General features: G+C 43.3%; 1 protein-coding gene across 5 annotated transcripts in view; it reads left to right on the top strand.

Annotated features, from left to right (window-relative positions):
* TRIO (trio Rho guanine nucleotide exchange factor) overlaps positions 1 to 17,513 on the top strand; it is a 373,539-nt gene that overhangs the window by 124,142 nt on the left and 231,884 nt on the right. For all 5 annotated transcript variants that reach the window (XM_060774659.2, XM_067467537.1, XM_067467536.1 and 2 more), the window contains exons 4-5: positions 953 to 1,145; positions 8,909 to 9,421. In XM_060774659.2, the coding sequence (XP_060630642.2) occupies positions 953 to 1,145; positions 8,909 to 9,421 (706 nt within the window). The remainder of the gene's footprint in view (positions 1 to 952; positions 1,146 to 8,908; positions 9,422 to 17,513) is intronic.

Here is a 17,513-nt window from a genome sequence, read left to right as displayed (position 1 = left end):
AATAACTCCAGAATAACATTTATTGTAAGCACTGAGTTGCCTACGGGCTGAGAAAGGCAAAATACAGTATATAAATACAGTAAATAAATAACTAAATAATAAATTTATATCTTAGAAATAGTATGGCATTGCATGAGGTCTTTTTGATAGAGAAGTAGCTAACTTCTCAGCTGACTGCTTCTCATTTAGTAGGTGAGAATAATACTGAGTCAAGTGTGGGTTTTCTCTTCGAGGCCAGCTGACCCAGCCCTATCCAGTTAGCAATAGAAGGAGCTTTCCAAAAGATTCAGTGTAGGCTGAATACAAGGCTGTATTTAGGCATGGGTAGCCTTTGGCTAGAGGAACTGAAGGTTCATTCTAAAATAGATATATTTGAGTGGCAGGAGTGGGAGAAAAAGAACGAGATCAGAGGGAAAAATATCACAACTAGAAGTGACTTCATGCCCACTTCGGGTATTCTTTTTGGTGGCATGATGGACAAAAAAAGGACATCTTAATGCAAAATCACAAGTCCTACAAGCCTCTTGGAGATAGATAGATAGATAGATAGATAGATAGATAGATAGATAGATAGATAGATAGATAGATAGATTTTGTTGGAGTGAGTGGGTTCCCATTTTCCCATTTTCACTCCATAATCTCACCTGCTGCTGACGTTCTGAAACATTTGGAAGCTGATTGGCTTTTGCCAATCAGGTTCAGTATCAGGAGCAAAACTAGCAAAACAAATATTATCCAATATTCATAGTTATGTTCAAAGGTGTTTGTTTCATGTGGGATGAAGCCCTACACCCCAGTGACTAATACTACCATGTTTTTTGAATTTCTGGCCAGACTCATCCTTCTGCAGGTAGAACTCCTACTGAGTTAACACATGGGAAGGAAAATAGAATTGGCACTTGGAATAGCACAATGCTTGCCTCTATTAACTGCTGTCTTCTTTGCCTTCTAGTGAAGAAGTGTGTAAACGAGGTTTCACGGTCATTGTAGATATGCGTGGATCTAAATGGGACTCTATAAAGCCACTTTTGAAGATCCTACAGGAATCCTTTCCCTGTTGCATCCATGTTGCACTGATAATCAAGCCAGACAACTTTTGGCAGAAACAACGGACTAACTTCGGCAGCTCCAAGTTTGAATTTGAGGTAACTGGTCGCAAGAAAGTTGGATTTCATTTCTTGATGCTATATTTAGAAGTTGAAACTAAAAATCTATTAAGCATTGTTTTAAGGGTGGGGTTTTTTTTTGTAGGAAGAATACTTGGCCTCATTAAAAAATAGTTGTCATTTCATTACCGTAAGATGAATTGTAAACAATAACAACCCTATAACCCAGTATGGCTGAGGAAGTTGCAAAAACATTCCACAACCGTACCAGTGTGAGAATTGTGACAGGGTTCGGAAACTTGGGAAAGCTATGAAAAGGCCACATCAGTCTCCTAGGAGATTCCTGTGGGCCATACATGCTGCTGCTAATCAGTGTCAATCAATCAAACAATTTCCTTCCCGAAGGCTTCTAGGTGGTGTGGGGACATTTTCATTGTGTTTTGGGTTTCAAAAAAGAGCTTTCACAGATCTAATTGTCCCAGGGGCCTTCAAATGTGGTCAAATTTTCTTCCGCACCACCTAGAGTACATTTGGGGGCATTCTGGAACCAACCCTTTCCCATTTGGGGGTCTTGAGGGCCACAGAAATGTCCTTGATAGGTACTTGGCATCCCACAGGCCATATTTCCTGCACCCCTGCATTGTGAAAAATGTTTGTGTGCTCATCCAAGGGTGGAGGGAATGCAGAATTAGAAAACATAAAAAATGTAACAATAGGAGGCATATCTCAGCCTATATCACAGTGGTTCTCAAGCTGTGGGTCCCCAGATATTTTGGCTTTCAACTCTCAGAAATCATAATAGCTGGTAATCTGGCTGGGATTTCTGGGAGTTGTAGGTCAAAAGACCTGGGGACACTGGGAGCATGCACTAGTAAGGGAGTCTGCTCACTATAGCATTTACACATTTTCCCCAGAGATATTTTGCTTCAGGACTCGTATGAAAACACTCACAAAACAAGAGGCATTCCATCTCTTCCGGCACCAAAACCGCTATGCCCTAAAATGTACTTCTGTGTCACAACACACACAAAGCAAAGACTACCACAATCTCCCCTCCCCAAATCCATATGATCCTACTACTGTTAGAACTGGGTATCCCTTCTGCCAGTGATGAGTAGACAGAAGTCCTCTTCCAAAGAGTACCCACAGCTCTTCCTTGGGACTGGAGAGCAGGACTTATGCAGGAAGATGAGGAATCTTTTAGCAGCCAAGGAGAGGAGATGCTACAAGTTCATCCATTGACACATACTTGTAGCAGCAACCTCTGGTGACTCAGTATGATCTTCCCACCTCCTTGGCTAGTGATACTGCCGATGCTCTGGTCTCTCGTTGGAATAATGAGTTGACTAGGGCAATTGACACTATCGCTCCGGAACGCCCCCTCTCGAGTAACCGAGCTAAACCAGCCTCTTGGTTTACTGAGGAGCTGGCAGCAATGAAGCGAAAGAAGAGGAGGTTAGAGTGCTTGTGGCGCAAGAACCCCACCAATCCAGCCCAAACACACCTGAATGCCTTTTTAAGGTCCTACGGTGTGGCAATAGAGGCAGCTCAGAAAATATTCATCACAGCCAATATTGCATCAGCAAAGAATCGTCCAGTGGAGCTTTTCCGAGTTGTCAGGGGCCTGTTAAATCCGCCAAAAAGCGAGGCCTCGGACAACTCGGTGGCCCGCTGTGAAGCATTTGCTCGATTCTTTGCGGATAAAATTGAGCGGATTCGGTCAGGTCTTGGCGTCATGTTAACGGCAGTCTCCGGGGATGTAACGAGAGCATCTGCTTGTCCAGTTTTATTGGATTCGTTTCAATTGGTTCAGCTTGAGGATGTGGACAGGATCCTTGGAGAGGTGCGACCCACCACATGCATCCTAGACCCCTGCCCATCCTGGCTGATTAAGGAAGCCAGAGGGGGTTTGGCGGAGTGGGTGAAGGTGATGGTTAACGCTTCCTTACAAGAAGGAAAATTTCCAGCGAGCTTAAAGCAAGCTATTATAAAACCGCTGTTGAAGAAACCATCACTCGATCCCACTCAATTTGACAACTTCCGGCCAGTTTCCAATCTCCCCTACTTGGGCAAAGTCATGGAACGTGTGGTGGCAACACAACTCCAGGGGTTTCTGGTAGACACTGATTATCTGGATCCGGCACAGTCTGGCTTTAGGCCGGGACATGGAACTGAGACAGCCTTGGTCGCCTTGGTAGATGATCTGCGCAGGGAACTGGACAGGGGGAGTGTGTCCCTGTTAGTTCTGCTGGACCTCTCAGCGGCTTTCGATACCGTCGATCACGGTATCCTTCTGGGTCGCCTCAGGGATATGGGGCTCGGGGGCACTGCTTTGCAGTGGCTCCGATCCTTCCTCGAGGGACGGACCCAGAAGGTGTTACTGGGTGACACCTGTTCGGCCCCACAACCGTTGTTGTGTGGAGTCCCACAGGGTTCAATTCTGTCCCCGATGTTATTTAACATCTACATGAAACCGTTGGGAGAGATCATTTGGAGTTTCGGAACGAGATGTTATCTCTACGCAGATGATGTCCAAATCTGTCACTCCTTCTCACCTGTCACCAAGGAGGCTGTCCAGACCTTGAACCGGTGTTTAGCTGCTGTATCGGACTGGATGAGAGCTAACAAATTGAAATTGAATCCAGACAAGACAGAGGTCCTACTGGTCAGTCGTAAGGCCAATCAGGGTATAGGGTTACAGCCTGTGTTAGACGGGGTTACACTCCCCCTGAAGACGCAGGTTCGCAGCTTGGGAGTGATCCTGGACTCATCGCTGAGCCTGGAACCCCAGGTCTCAGCGGTGGCCGGGAGAGCTTTCGCACAATTAAAACTTGTGCGCCAGCTGCGCCCGTACCTTGAGAAGCCAGATCTGGCCACGGTGGTCCACGCTCTTGTCACATCCCGGTTGGATTACTGCAACGCACTCTACGTGGGGTTGCCTTTGAAGACTGCTCGGAAACTACAATTAGTCCAGCGAGAAGCAGCCAGATTGCTTACCGGGGCGACGTATAGGGAGCACACCACCCCCCTGTTGCGTCAGCTCCACTGGCTGCCGATCCAATTCCGAGCACAATTCAAAGTGCTGGTTTTGACCTACAAAACCCTATACGGTTCCGGCCCGGTGTATTTGTCCGAACGGATCTCCCTCTACATCCCACCTCGAAACCTAAGATCTTCTGGGGAGGCCCTGCTCTCGACCCCGCCACTTTCACAAGTGAGGTTGGCGGGGACGAGGAGCAGGGCCTTCTCAGTGGTGGCCCCCCACCTGTGGAACTCACTCCCCGGGGAGGTTAGATCGGCATCTTCCCTCATGGTGTTTAGGAAAAGACTGAAGACCTGGATCTGGGATCAAGCCTTTGGTCATTCTGAAGGTTAACTGAAGGATCTGATGTGAGACAAGAACAATTAGAATGGAATGGACATATGGACTCTGTACCCGAGCATGAGACTGTTTATGTTTTTATTATGTTTTATTATGTTTTTATCATGTACTGATGTTTTAATTAATTGTTGTGATGGTTGTATTTATATTGCTGTAAATTGTTCTGGGCATCTAATTGTGCCCCACTGTAAGCCGCCCTGAGTCCCCCCCGGGGTGAGAAGGGCGGGGTATAAGTAAATGAAATAAATAAATAAATAAATGTGGAGTATAGGTTTGGGAAGCTATGATCCCAAAAATAAGTCATAGAAAGACAGAGAGGAAATGTTTTGTGTAGTGTTGCACACCTCCAAAAAGACTTACCTGGTGTCTGCTTTAATGTCCTTCCATCTGCAAGGAAGTACGTTTTCAGAAACTTTAACCACCCCTCCTCCAGGGTTTGGTTGCAGTTATTCAATCTTTTTGTAATAAGCAATCAACTTGGGTTTCTGAATTAATTGCTTATTGCAGCGATGTTTCAGTTCCTCCCTAAAGCTTTGCTTTGGAATTATCCATTTTGGTTAGGGAATCATTTTATTTGCTACTGTATTGATTTTTCTCTTAATGCTTTTAAAAAAAAGAAATCCATGTGAATGATTGCTTTTGGTTGACTGGCGAACAGAAGAAACAAAAGTGTTTGTGAATGACTGTTCAACAATAGCAGTGATTGGAGTAGAGCGCCTTTCCTATGCCTTCAGAAAGCATGCATGAATCTGGGAATGAGTGGGATTTCCACAGATGGGAAACGGTGGAAGGGAAGATCAGGCGGGTGGAACTTTTCTGCGAAGATACAAGGTTTTCAACTCAGAGCAAAAGGGATGTGAAGTGGAGATATGGGAGAGAAGTGCAGTCGTTCTACTTTGCATCTAATGTCTCCTCTTTTTCAAAAGCTACGAGGGTTAAATGAAAAGTAATGCCTCCACCTTCGTAACTCCTGAACAGATGGAAGAACTGGTATGCGGCAGGTACTAGCTTGTTTAGTAGACTCTCCTCTACCGTTCCATTTTGGCGGGAAGTCTTAGCATTGAACGGTTGTGTTGTTAAAGTGCGAAGTATGGAACCCTACGCAGATGGTCGGTCAATGCGACTTAATCATTGAATTCTTGACAACAGAATGTGTTACCTCAACATCTTTAAACTCGTTTGCCCGGCGACGCACAGTACTCACATTAACACAGTCACCATAAAGAGCTTGCATTCTCTGATGAATCTCCTTTGGGGTGACACCTTCTGCTGTCAAGAATTCAATGACTGCACGCTGCATAAGTCACATTGACCGACCGTCTGTGTAGGGTTCCATACTTCGCACTTTAGCAACACAACCGTTCAATGCTAAGGCTTCCCGCCAAAATGGAACTGTAGAGGAGAGTCTATTAAACAAGCTAGTACCTGCCACATAGCAGTACTTCCATCTTTTCAGGAGTTACAAAGGTGGAGGCATTACTTTTCATTCAACCTTTGTGGGGAGTTGGAATGGCCCTTGTTCATACAGGTGTTTGTTCCAGGAATCTTGAGATTGAATGTCTGCAAAAGTTCTGAGAAGAAAATAGTAGCAACATGTGCTAGTCCCGATCTGGTGCCTGGGGATCATTGTGCACTATTTATGAAAGTGCTTCCTTTTTAATGCATAATATACCTTTCATTTCTCTATGGATTCTACTAATAGGGTTCCCACTTGCAGACACTTAAGTTTGTGCAACATAGATCTTCATGGCTCCAAAAAACACATTTCATCATCTGAAGTCACAGCTTGGAAAAAGCTGCTGTTTTGTACTATATCTTCCAATGCTTTACCATGCTGGCTTTGGAGATTCTGTGAGCTGTGCTCCAAAACAGTCACTTTCTTAAGTTTTGGATCCGATTATGAGTTCCCTATATAGGTCTTATTTCGGTCATGAGAAATCTTAGAAAAGCAGGTGTTAATAAGTGAACTTCTGTTGTTGTTTCTTACAATCTTTTCCATTGAAGTATATATGCTACTTGTGTGGCTGATGTAAACATTGTGAGACACTGCCATGCATTGATAGTATTTGTTTAAAATATTTCTTTATTTCCTCTCAGGCCCCCTAAACTCCCAAGGCGGTGAAAAACTATAAAAGCAATCTCAAACTCCTAAAAGCAGTCTAAAAAATACTGGAATCCAGTTTTCAAAAGTAGACCTGAAAGAACACCCCCCCAAATATATATCTATATATATAGAGAGAGGCTGGTATAAAGATAAATTGGGGAAACTGTGAGCATAAAATGCTGAGCAGAAACGAGAATCACACACGTGGTTCTCATTTCTGCTCATGTCTACAGCTTTCTCCCAGTTTATATTTTATACTTCCCTATTTTGGAGTTTCTTTCATAATGTTTGGCAGCTATTGACTCTTTTATTCCACTGGCATAAAATGCTATTTAGACTTTTGACTGATTTAGTCAGTTTTAAGTTTTTAAGTCCAAAGGAAGTCTTATTTACAGCAGAAAATGATTGTAGAAGTTGACTTCTGACTCTTTTCCTATAGAAAAGGAGAATTTCCTAGGCCTAAAATAGCCCAGAGAATGATAAAAAAAATAGTGATATTTGAATTGCTGTGAGTTTTCTGGGCTGTATGATCATGTTCCAGAAGCATTTTCTCCTGACGTTTTGCCCACATTTATGACAGGCATACTCATAGGTTGTGAGGTCTGTTGGAAACTAAGCAAGTGAGGTTTATATATCTGTGGAGACTCTGGGATGGGAGAAAAAACTCTTTGACTGCTTGATGCACGTGTGAATGTTGCAATTGGCCACATTGATTAGCATGTAATGACTTTATAGATTCAAAGCCAGGCTGATTGCTGCCTGGGGGCATCCTTTGTTAGGAGGTGTTAGCTGGCTCTGATTGATTCTTGTCTGTTTTTTGAGTGTTGCTCTTTATTTTAAGAGTTTCTTTTAAAAAATACCAGTAGCTGGATTTGGTTCATTTAGTAAATAAAGAGCAACTGATTCATGTAAATGTCTTAAATAATCAATAGGTGATGTTCAGAAAACTTTTACTGTTGCCAAATCTTTTTGCGTCCCAACATTGAGCTAATATGACCCTGTTTGAGGTCAGGGCCCACAGTTTAAGAACCAGTGCGTTAGATGTCCTTAAATTAACCTGTATGAGATAAGAGATTTCATTAAGATTGTATGGGTAGATTTCAATATATGTGGAGAAAGGGTAGGATATAAACATAGGAAATCCATTACCCTTATTTTTGTGTTCTGATTATTGTTTAACTTATTTATTTATTTACACCATTTCTACCCCGTCCTTCTCACCCCCAAGGGGGGACTCAGGGCAGCTAACACAGGCAACAATTCAATGCCAACAGTATCAATAACAACAATATAAACTAACAATATAAAATCCTATTACATAACAATTAAACAGTGATATTAATTAAAATTACATAACCACATAGAATAAACCACGTAATCACAAGTCATATAGCCATTTCCAATTTTCATAACAATCCTATTTCCGAGTTCAGTGCCTAAAGTGCTGCTGTGCCCACTAGCCAAAACCATGTCTTTAGTTTTTCCTAAAAGTAAGGAGGGACGCCGATCGAATCTCGCTGGGGAGCGAATTCCACAAGCGAGGGGTCACCACCGAGAAGGCCCTGTCCCTTGTCCCCACCAAACGCGTTTGAGACGCTGGTGGGACCGAGAGCAGGGCCTCCCCAGTAGATCTTAAATTACGAGGTGAAACGTAGAGAGAGATACATTCAGATAAGTAAGATGGGCCGGAGCCATATAGGGTTTTATAGGCCAAGACCAGTACTTTGAATTGTGCTCGGAGGTGGACCGGTAGCCAGTGGAGCTGACGCAGCAGGAGGGTGGTATGCTCCCTGTATGGCGCTCTGGTGAGTAATCTGGCCACTGCCCATTGGACTAGTTGAAGTCTCCGAACAGTCTTCAAAGGCAACCCCATGTAGAGTGCATTGCAGTAATCTATTTATGTGTCTTCTTTCCAAATGACTTTTATTCTATTCAAGTGTTGGGCGTGTGTGTGTGTGTGTGTGTGTGTGTGTGTGTATGTGTATGTAATGTTTGTTTGTGGGATTAACATAACTCAAAAACCACTGGGTGAATTGACACCAAATTTGGACACAATGCACCCATCAGGCCAACTAGTGACCATCACTCATAAAAAAAAAACTGAAAAGCACAGCAGAAGAGACTTAAAAATCCAAAAAATAAAATTACATTACAATGCATGCACAAAACCACATATTTACACAAATACACAAATATACGCACACACATATATAGACACAAAACACATATACAGAGACTGGGCTATAGCAACGCATGGCAGGGGACGGCTAGTATTTTATATTGTATGACTGATTTTTACCCTTTCCTGCTTTTCAGACAAACATGGTATCTCTGGAAGGCCTTACCAAAGTTGTTGACCCATCTCAGCTAACTCCTGAATTTGATGGCTGCTTGGAATATAACCATGAGGAATGGATAGAAATCAGAGTTGCCTTTGAGGATTACATTAGCAATGCCACTCACATGCTCTCAAGGCTGGAGGAGCTGCAGGATATCTTGGCCAAAAAGGATTTGCCTCAGGACTTGGAGGCAGCTAGGAGTATGATCGAGGAGCATTCGCAACTGAAGAAGAAAGTCATCAAAGCCCCTATTGAGGACCTGGACCTAGAAGGGCAAAAGCTGCTGCAAAGGATACAGAGCAGTGAGACTTTCCCCAAAAAGAACTCTGGCTCTGGAAATGCGGACCTACAGAACCTCTTGCCGAAAGTGTCCACTATGTTGGACCGCCTGCACTCGACGCGGCAGCATCTGCATCAGATGTGGCATGTGCGGAAGTTGAAATTGGACCAATGCTTTCAGCTCAGGCTTTTTGAACAAGATGCGGAAAAGGTAAAAGGGGAAACAGTTGTATCTAGCAATGGTTGCTGTCTTTTAAGCTGCCGGGGCCCTTTCGTTTTAGTACCTGGTTGTAATGTGCTATGGAGAACCAGGATAGGTGGTTATATTTCATTTCAAGAGACTAGGACTTAGTATGACTGTCTTTCTTGGGCTATGGATCACTGGAAAATATGGTAATTCCAGCTAAATATTTTTTTATTTATATTTTGGATAGCATAGGGAGAGATTAGCACCTCTGTGGTGTTTGTCTTGCTGTCTGTGCCCATGTTCAGAAGCTTACACTTCACCTTCTGTCCCTGTGATAATTGGATTTTGAAAAAAAAAATGGCTTGTTATGGAAACAAGTATTAGTGAGAACACTTCAGTGGAGACACCTTTCCCCCATCTTAACACTTCCACACTTCCAGGAGAGAATTTCCCTTCTGAAGGTTAGATTTTTCTCCCTTCCTATTGTCTCACCCCTGTTCTTAACTATGAATCATTTGTAAGTCAGATGTTTGTAACTCAGGGACTCCCTGTACTGCTTAAGAAGGCCTGGTTGCGCAGAGACCAGTTCCCAAATCAGAAAAATAATTTCCCTTTTGATTTGTATTCAATTGGGTGAGCTTGAGATCAGCACTGGATGAGGTGCTCTTGGCAGGTGCTCCTTAAATAGAGGAATGAGATGCTTCCTTTTCCGTATAATGCCCAGAGGCTGTAATGGCTTTCTTTCTGATCTTTCAATTGGGATTCTTGGCCAAGTAAAGAAGCTCGATGTGGATTTCTACCTGGTGTGCAGCTTAACACAAGCATTTGGCTTAGAATGCACATCTTTCAAACATTTCATAAAAATAGGATGCATTCTCCCAAGATTTTGGATTTACGGAGGCTGGGGAGAGGCATATTCATCATCTCACGGAGGCTGGGGAAGGCGAGATTCATCATCTTTGCCAATAACAACAGGAGATGATAATATGAGTAGGAGCCAATTCTGACATCATAGTGTTCCTCTGTATCTGAATAACCATGGAGGATTAAATGTATATAAAAAGCTTTTAGAATGGAAAATTCATGTGGATTCTGCTCTGTTCTTCTAAATGAAAGCGTATGTGCATGCTCATATGTTTATATTGAAGTTTTGCTAAATAGTTCGGAGTGCTTTTCATTCTTTAAAACTAGAAACTAGGAGCCTTCGACAATACATTGAACTGTCTCGTGGTTTTGTAACTATCAAATTCATAATGGCATAAGCTTTTGTGGACCACTTAAATCCTCAAATCCCGATGCCCCAGTAGACTTAGCACAGCTTTCCCTGAGGAGGTTCATTTTTGAAGTGGCATGCCTGCAGTGAACTTGTGCGACCCAGCGTGACACAGTTCTCCAAGTCATGTGTTCTGAAGGGAGGCCATAGCTCGGCTTGAGCTGTGGTTAATGACACTGTAATGAACGTTCTGTACATTTGTGCCAGCTCTTGCATTTGATCGGATATAGGAGTTCATCCTTTCCTGTTTGTTTCTTGTTATCAGGAACATCTACACTATTAATCTTCATCTCACCTTTAGCTTTGTGGGTCATCACCTTTGTACGAAGTTTTTGTTGTGGATTTTGCTCCTCTGTGTTGTTATTGTAAAAAAAAAAGAACTTTCAGGATGATGCTAAATTCAACAATAATTTGTAATTGGACTTGAAATAATGGGGTTGCCTTTGAAGACTGCTCGGAAACTCCAACTAGTCCAGCGGGAGGCAGCCAGATTACTCACCGGAGCGGCATACAGGGAGCATACCACCCCCCTGTTGTGTCAGCTCCACTGGCTGCCGATCCAATTCCGAGCACAATTCAAAGTGCTGGTTTTGACCTACAAAACCCTATATGGTTCCGGCCCAGTGTATCTGTCTGAACAGATCTCCCTCTACGTCCCACCTCGGAATTTAAGATCTTCTGGGGAGGCCCTGCTCTCGACCCCGCCTCTATCACAAGTGAGGCTGGCGGGGATGAGGAGCAGGGCCTTCTCGGTGGTGGCCCCCCACCTGTGGAACTCACTCCCCGGGAAGATTAGATCAGCGACTTCCCTTTTTTTCATTCAGAAGAAAATTGAAGACCTGGATGTGGGACCAGGCTTTTGGACAGTCTGGCAGCTAAAGAGAAGACCTTGATGATGGGCAGGAATTGACGGAACGGAATGGATCTATGGAACTCTGAACACTGAGCATGAGACTGTTTACTATTATGTTATGTACTGATGTTTTTAACCTGTTAACTGTTTAACTGCTTTTATGTATGTATGTATATTTGATATAGGCATCGAATTTGTGCCTTCCCTTGTAAGCCGCCCTGAGTCCCCCCTCGGGGGTGAGAAGGTCGGGGTAGAAGTAACTGAAATAAAATAATAAAATAATAAATAAATAAATGATAAGGCAGGGTCCTAGTTACAAGATAAATCTGAGCCCTGTGAAGAGAATCATAGAATCATAGAGTTGGAGGAGACCTCATGGGCCATCCAGTCCAACCCCCTGCCAAGAAGCAGGAAAATTGTATTCAAAGCACCCCCGACAGATGGCCATCCACCCTCTGTTCAAAAGCCTCCAAAGGAGGAGCCTCCACCACACTCCGGGGCAGAGCGTTCCACTACTGAACAGCCCTCACAGTCAGGAAGTTCTTCCTAATGTTCAGATGGAATCTCCTTTCTTGTAGTTTGATGCCATTGTTCTGCATCCTAGTTTCCAGGGCAGCAGAAAGCAATCTTGCCCCCTCCTCCCTATGGCTTCCTCTCACATTTATACACGGCTATCATGTCTCCTCTCAGCCTTCTCTTCAAGCTAAACATGCCCAGCTCTTTAAGCCACTCTGTTAAGGTACAGATGCCACAAAATCAAGTCCAAATGCAAATAACAAATGTTTATTAAAGGTACAGCTCAAAAGAATAAAAAATGCTTAACAGCAGCAAAATAGTATTCCAAAACAAAACACAGACCAACCGCGATCCAAAATGAGGCAAAACAGAAAGTCCCAAAATCCTAAAAAAAAAACCAACCCACCAACAAAAATATATGGCAAAGGAAAGGGCACTCACTATTGCTTCAGCGAGCACGATCCAGGGTCTAGCAAAGTCGAAGTCAAGCCGGTCCAGGGGTCATCCACAGTAAACAGGATACAGCAGCACCACCATCAAACGTCCAATCCAAAGTCAGGGCAAAAACGATGTCCAGAAATGATCCAAGGTGCAAGCCAAACAGTAGCAAAGTCCCAAAAGGATCCACGAAGTTCAGGAATCACAACCCAGCGTAACAGGCAACCCGACATACACTTTGCCAGTTGCAAAGCCACCATTGTAACCAACCCTCCTTATACTACAAACTTTCCTTAGAACTGCAATGGGACAACATCCCATCCTCAGCTGCTCCTGCATTCTCCTCCATACTAGAATCAGACAACACCCCACGCTCAGCTGCCAGTTGTGCTGCCCGAGCTGCTCTTTGCCTTGCCTGCCAAGAAGTCCTTCTCCTGTTTCTACTTACATCTCCCCAACAGTAGACAAATCTGGGTTATTGTAGGTGTTTTCGGGCTATATGGCCATGTTATAGAGGCATTCTCTCCTGATGTTTCACCTGCATCTATGGCAAGCATCCTCAGAGGTTGTGAGGTCTGTTGGAACTAGGAAGAAGGGTTCCAACAGACCTCACTACCTCTGAGGATGCTTGCCATAGATGCAGGTAAAACGTCAGGAGAGAATGGTTCTAGACCTTGGCCATATAGCCCGAAAAAACCTACAACAACCCAGTGATTCTGGCCATGAAAGCCTTCGGCAATACAGTAGACAAATCATCCTCCCTCCAAGTTTCATCCCCAGCAAACCCTCTGAATGTATCACTACTTGTAGGCTCCTCACACACTTCCTTCACTTCTGCTACTTTTGTCCAATCCATCTCATCCCCAACCCAATCAGTGTCACTCCCAGCACTTCTCATAGAATCTGCTTCATTGCCAAACCCATCATACCCTCAAACCCTTCAAAAGACTCTTCATCAGTGGGCTCAGTAAGTATCTGCTGAATTCTCTTCTGCTGCTGCTCTTCAATAGACTCTTGCTCCTGAATAGACCTTTTTGCCTGCCTAGTCTCCAACTCCCTGTTGTTACTACTACTCAGAGACTCATCCACAACACGCTCTTCATAGGGCTTGTTCTCCAGACCCTTGATCATTTTAGTTGCCCTTCTCTGGACACATTCCAGCTTGTCAATATCTCTCTTCAATTGTATTGCCCTGAATTGGGCACAGTATTCCAGGTGTGGTCTAACCAAGACAGAATAGAGGGGAAGCACGACATCCTTGGATCTAGACACTATACTCCTATTGATGCAGGCCAAAATCCCATTGGCTTTTTTTGCCACCGCATCACGTTGTTGGCTCAAAATATGATCTGAAGACATGTTTTGGGGCCACAATGCCTGTCTCATATTTCAGCCTATCATAGGTAGCTGAGCTTCATATTCTAAGCAAAAGGAGTATGAACTTGAATGCTATTTTTAAATTCTCTTTTAATAGGAAAGCTCATTAGAAAACAGATTTTGCAGTAAGGCCTACTTTAAATATGGAAGGGACTTTTTAAAGAACTAAGACTTAGCTGTTTTGTGGAATAATGTATACCAGCTTCTGACTATGTTGTCTGTAGCATTTTCTGTGCTCCAAGTAAAATGTTGAAATTAACATACAGGTTCCAAGCCACATCCGAGCAGTATGGTGCATGTAATAGCTAACATGCCCATCCCAATAGTATGCTCTGAATTCAGAAAGCAGACATAGATGCAAATCCCCCTTCATACTGAAGGTTGGATCATTTTATTGTTGGCATTCATAAGAATAGCATTCACATTAAAATGCACATGGGTATCCTCTCCACACCTGATTTGCATGGAGCCCGCAGTGGCGCAATGGGTTAAACACTTGTGCTGGCAGACTGCTGACCGAAAGGTCGGCGGTTCGAATTCGGGGAGCAGGGTGAGCTCCTATCTGTCAGCTCCAGCTTCTCATGCAGGGACATGAGAGAAGCCTTCCACTGGATGATAAACATCTCCTGGGCAACGTCCTTGCAGACAGCCAATTCTCTCACACCAGAAGCACTTGCAATTTCTGAACTCACTCCTGACACACACAAAAAAACCTGATTTGCATTGCATGTTTGCACAGATCAGTCATATGCATTGGCAGCATGAATCAATCCTTTTTATGCTTATAAGCTTGGATTGGATCTGTACATGTTTAGGAGATATTAGCATGTAATCTTCATTCATAGAAACTTGAGGTGAATGCAGGGTCAGGGTAATGCTGAATTATAAAACTTCGATTAATTTGAAATTGGCAAAAAGAAAAAAAACCCTGCCTATCTGATACATGAAATGCATAAAAGTAAAAGCACATCAAAAAGCACTGTATCATTTTGGTAGGTTGTGTTGTCTCACATAGCAACTTCCCTTGGGCAGTTGGTGCCGACATTGTAACCACTGTGGAGTTACTGAATTGATTGGCATATAATGCACAACATGAAGGGTGTTCTTTGTTCTCAATGAGTACTGGGCTAGCTGTGGTTCTCAAGGCAAATGTGGCAGCCTCTGGCCATCCTGAAATGTGCTTCCGAAAATTAGTGATTAACTGCACAAAGCCATATAAAGTAGTGTTTCTCAACCTTCCTAATGGCACAACCCCTTAATATCATTCCTCATGTTGTGGTGACCCCCAACCATAAAATTATTTTCATTGCTACTTCATAAGTGTAATTTTACTACTGTTATGAATCATAATGTAAATATCTGATATGCAGAATGTATTTCATTCACTGGACCAAATTTGTCACAAATACCCAAATGCCCAAACTTGAATACTGGTGGGGTTGGTGGGGGGTTGATTTTGTAATTTGGGAGTTGTAGTTGCTGAGATTTATAGTACACCTACAATCAAATAGCTTTCTGAACTCCTCCAACGATGGAATTTAACCAATCTTGGGACACAGAACTTCCATGATCAACAGAAAATACTGGAAGGGTTTGGTGGGCATTGACCTTGAGTTTTGGAGTTGTAGTTCACCTACATCCAGAGAGCACTGTGGACTCAAACAATGATGGATCTGGACCAAACTTGGCACAGATCCTCAATATGTCCAAGTGTGGACTTTAGGGAAAATAGACCTTGACATTTGGAAGGTGTCGTTGCTGGGATTTATAGTTCACCCACAATCAAATAGCATTCTGAACTCCTCCAACAATGGAATTGAACCAATCTTGGGACACAGAACTCCGATGATCAACATAAAATACTGGAAGGGTTTGGTGGGCATTGACCTTGCGTTTTGGAGTTATAGTTAACCTACATCCAGAGCGCACCGATGATAGAATTAGGCCAAACTTCCCACACAGAACCCTCAGGACCAGCAAAAAATACTGTGTTTTCTGTTGGTCTTTGGTGACCCCTCTGACACACCTTCATGACCCCCCCCCCCCCGCCTTTTGAAACATGCATTTTCTGAGCCCCCTCAGTTTCCACTGAAATATGTTGCTTCAATGGGTTGCCAACCTTTGGCAGTTGGTGTGCGAGATCATGTGGGGGTCCTGGATTGTGGCAAACCCCATAAAGGACAGGGGCACATCCCATAACACGGACCACATGGTGCAGTCACATACTTTTCTGGCATCCCATCATGGCAGTGAGAGCAGAGCATTCACAAAACAAGAAGGCCCTTTTGAGGTCACTAGAGGAAACATGCAGTGAGGAAGCGAGACGGTATCTAGACTGGCCTTGAATGATGTGAGTAAGGAGGGCTAATTAGTTATCGATTGAGCCGCAGCTCATTCATTTCACCTCTGCCTGGGTGGTTTAATTCAAGCCCAAATGTGTGTTCCGAGTTAGAGAGTTTTGTATGTGTTGATTAGGACTGAGCATAAAAGCTTTTTAAAAAAGTGTTCGTGGTGAAGATGAAGCCGATACTAAAGAGAAGAACCAGCTGAGACAACATAATTGGATGTTTTATAGAACGCTATAAAATTGCAGCTGTGCCATCTAAATTATACTACTGACAAAAGAACAAACAAAATTCACTGCCTAATAAATAACTGATTTTTTTTAACACGAACCTTGTTTAGATGGCAGTATCTCCCTCCCTCTCTCCCCATCCAAATTAACCATACAACTGTTTCACCTTTACTGTCTTCCTTTATTTCCTCCAGTGCAGCATTGAATGAATGGTTAACATTTTAAAGCAAAGATTGATGTTTAAGAGCACTAGGCGCGCAGATAGCATTGTAGAACTGGATTGTGGAGCGAGTGTCAACATCAAATTTGTGCTAGGAAAGGAATATCTAGAATTGTGAGATGTGTTAAAGCAAGATGGGCAATAATCTCAGGGCTGGGGGCTGTATTTTAGTCTGAAACCTACCCTTTAGTTTTTAAACAGGGTTTTAGTTTTAAAACTACCTATATATATTCATGTACGCAAAATGTGAGCCTGCATAGTATAGTAGGACAAGTGTTAGATCAAGACTCTGGGAAGCCAGATTTCGAATATCCTTATTGTTGTATATGCCTTATTTGAGCTGTTTACTAGCTTGGGTGCCTGACGTTGCCTGGGTCATTTGAAAAAGTCAGTTTTTTAATTGTACAAAATGCATATGGGTGAACTACAACTCACATCATGACAGGTTAGCTCCAAAAAAAACTCCATCAGTACTTAAAGTTTGTTATATTGGGCAAATTTAATTTACTGTAGATGCATCATCGGTGGGGTTCAATGTACTACAACTCCTACTATGGTGAGTCAGACCCCCTCAAACCCATCTAGTTGGTTGAGTTTGTCATAGGGGCTTTCGTGTGCCAAGTTTTGTCCAGGTCCATCATCAGTGGAGGTCATAGTTTCTCTGATTGTGGGTGAACTAAAATTCCCAGAAAGGAAGGTCAGTCTCTCCCCACCCCCAAGCCCCCCAAACCTCTCCAGGTATGTGTGCCAAGTTTGGTTCAAACCCATCAGTGTTTGGATTCAGAGCACTCTCTGGATATAATGATGATGATGATGATGATGATGATGATGATGATGATGATGATGCAGAAGGCCACCTTACTG

Source organism: Anolis sagrei, chromosome 4 (assembly GCF_037176765.1).
Source record: "Anolis sagrei isolate rAnoSag1 chromosome 4, rAnoSag1.mat, whole genome shotgun sequence".
NCBI lineage: Eukaryota > Metazoa > Chordata > Lepidosauria > Squamata > Dactyloidae > Anolis > Anolis sagrei.
Note: the sequence above shows the minus strand (reverse complement) of the source record. Positions and strands in the feature narration are given on the sequence as shown.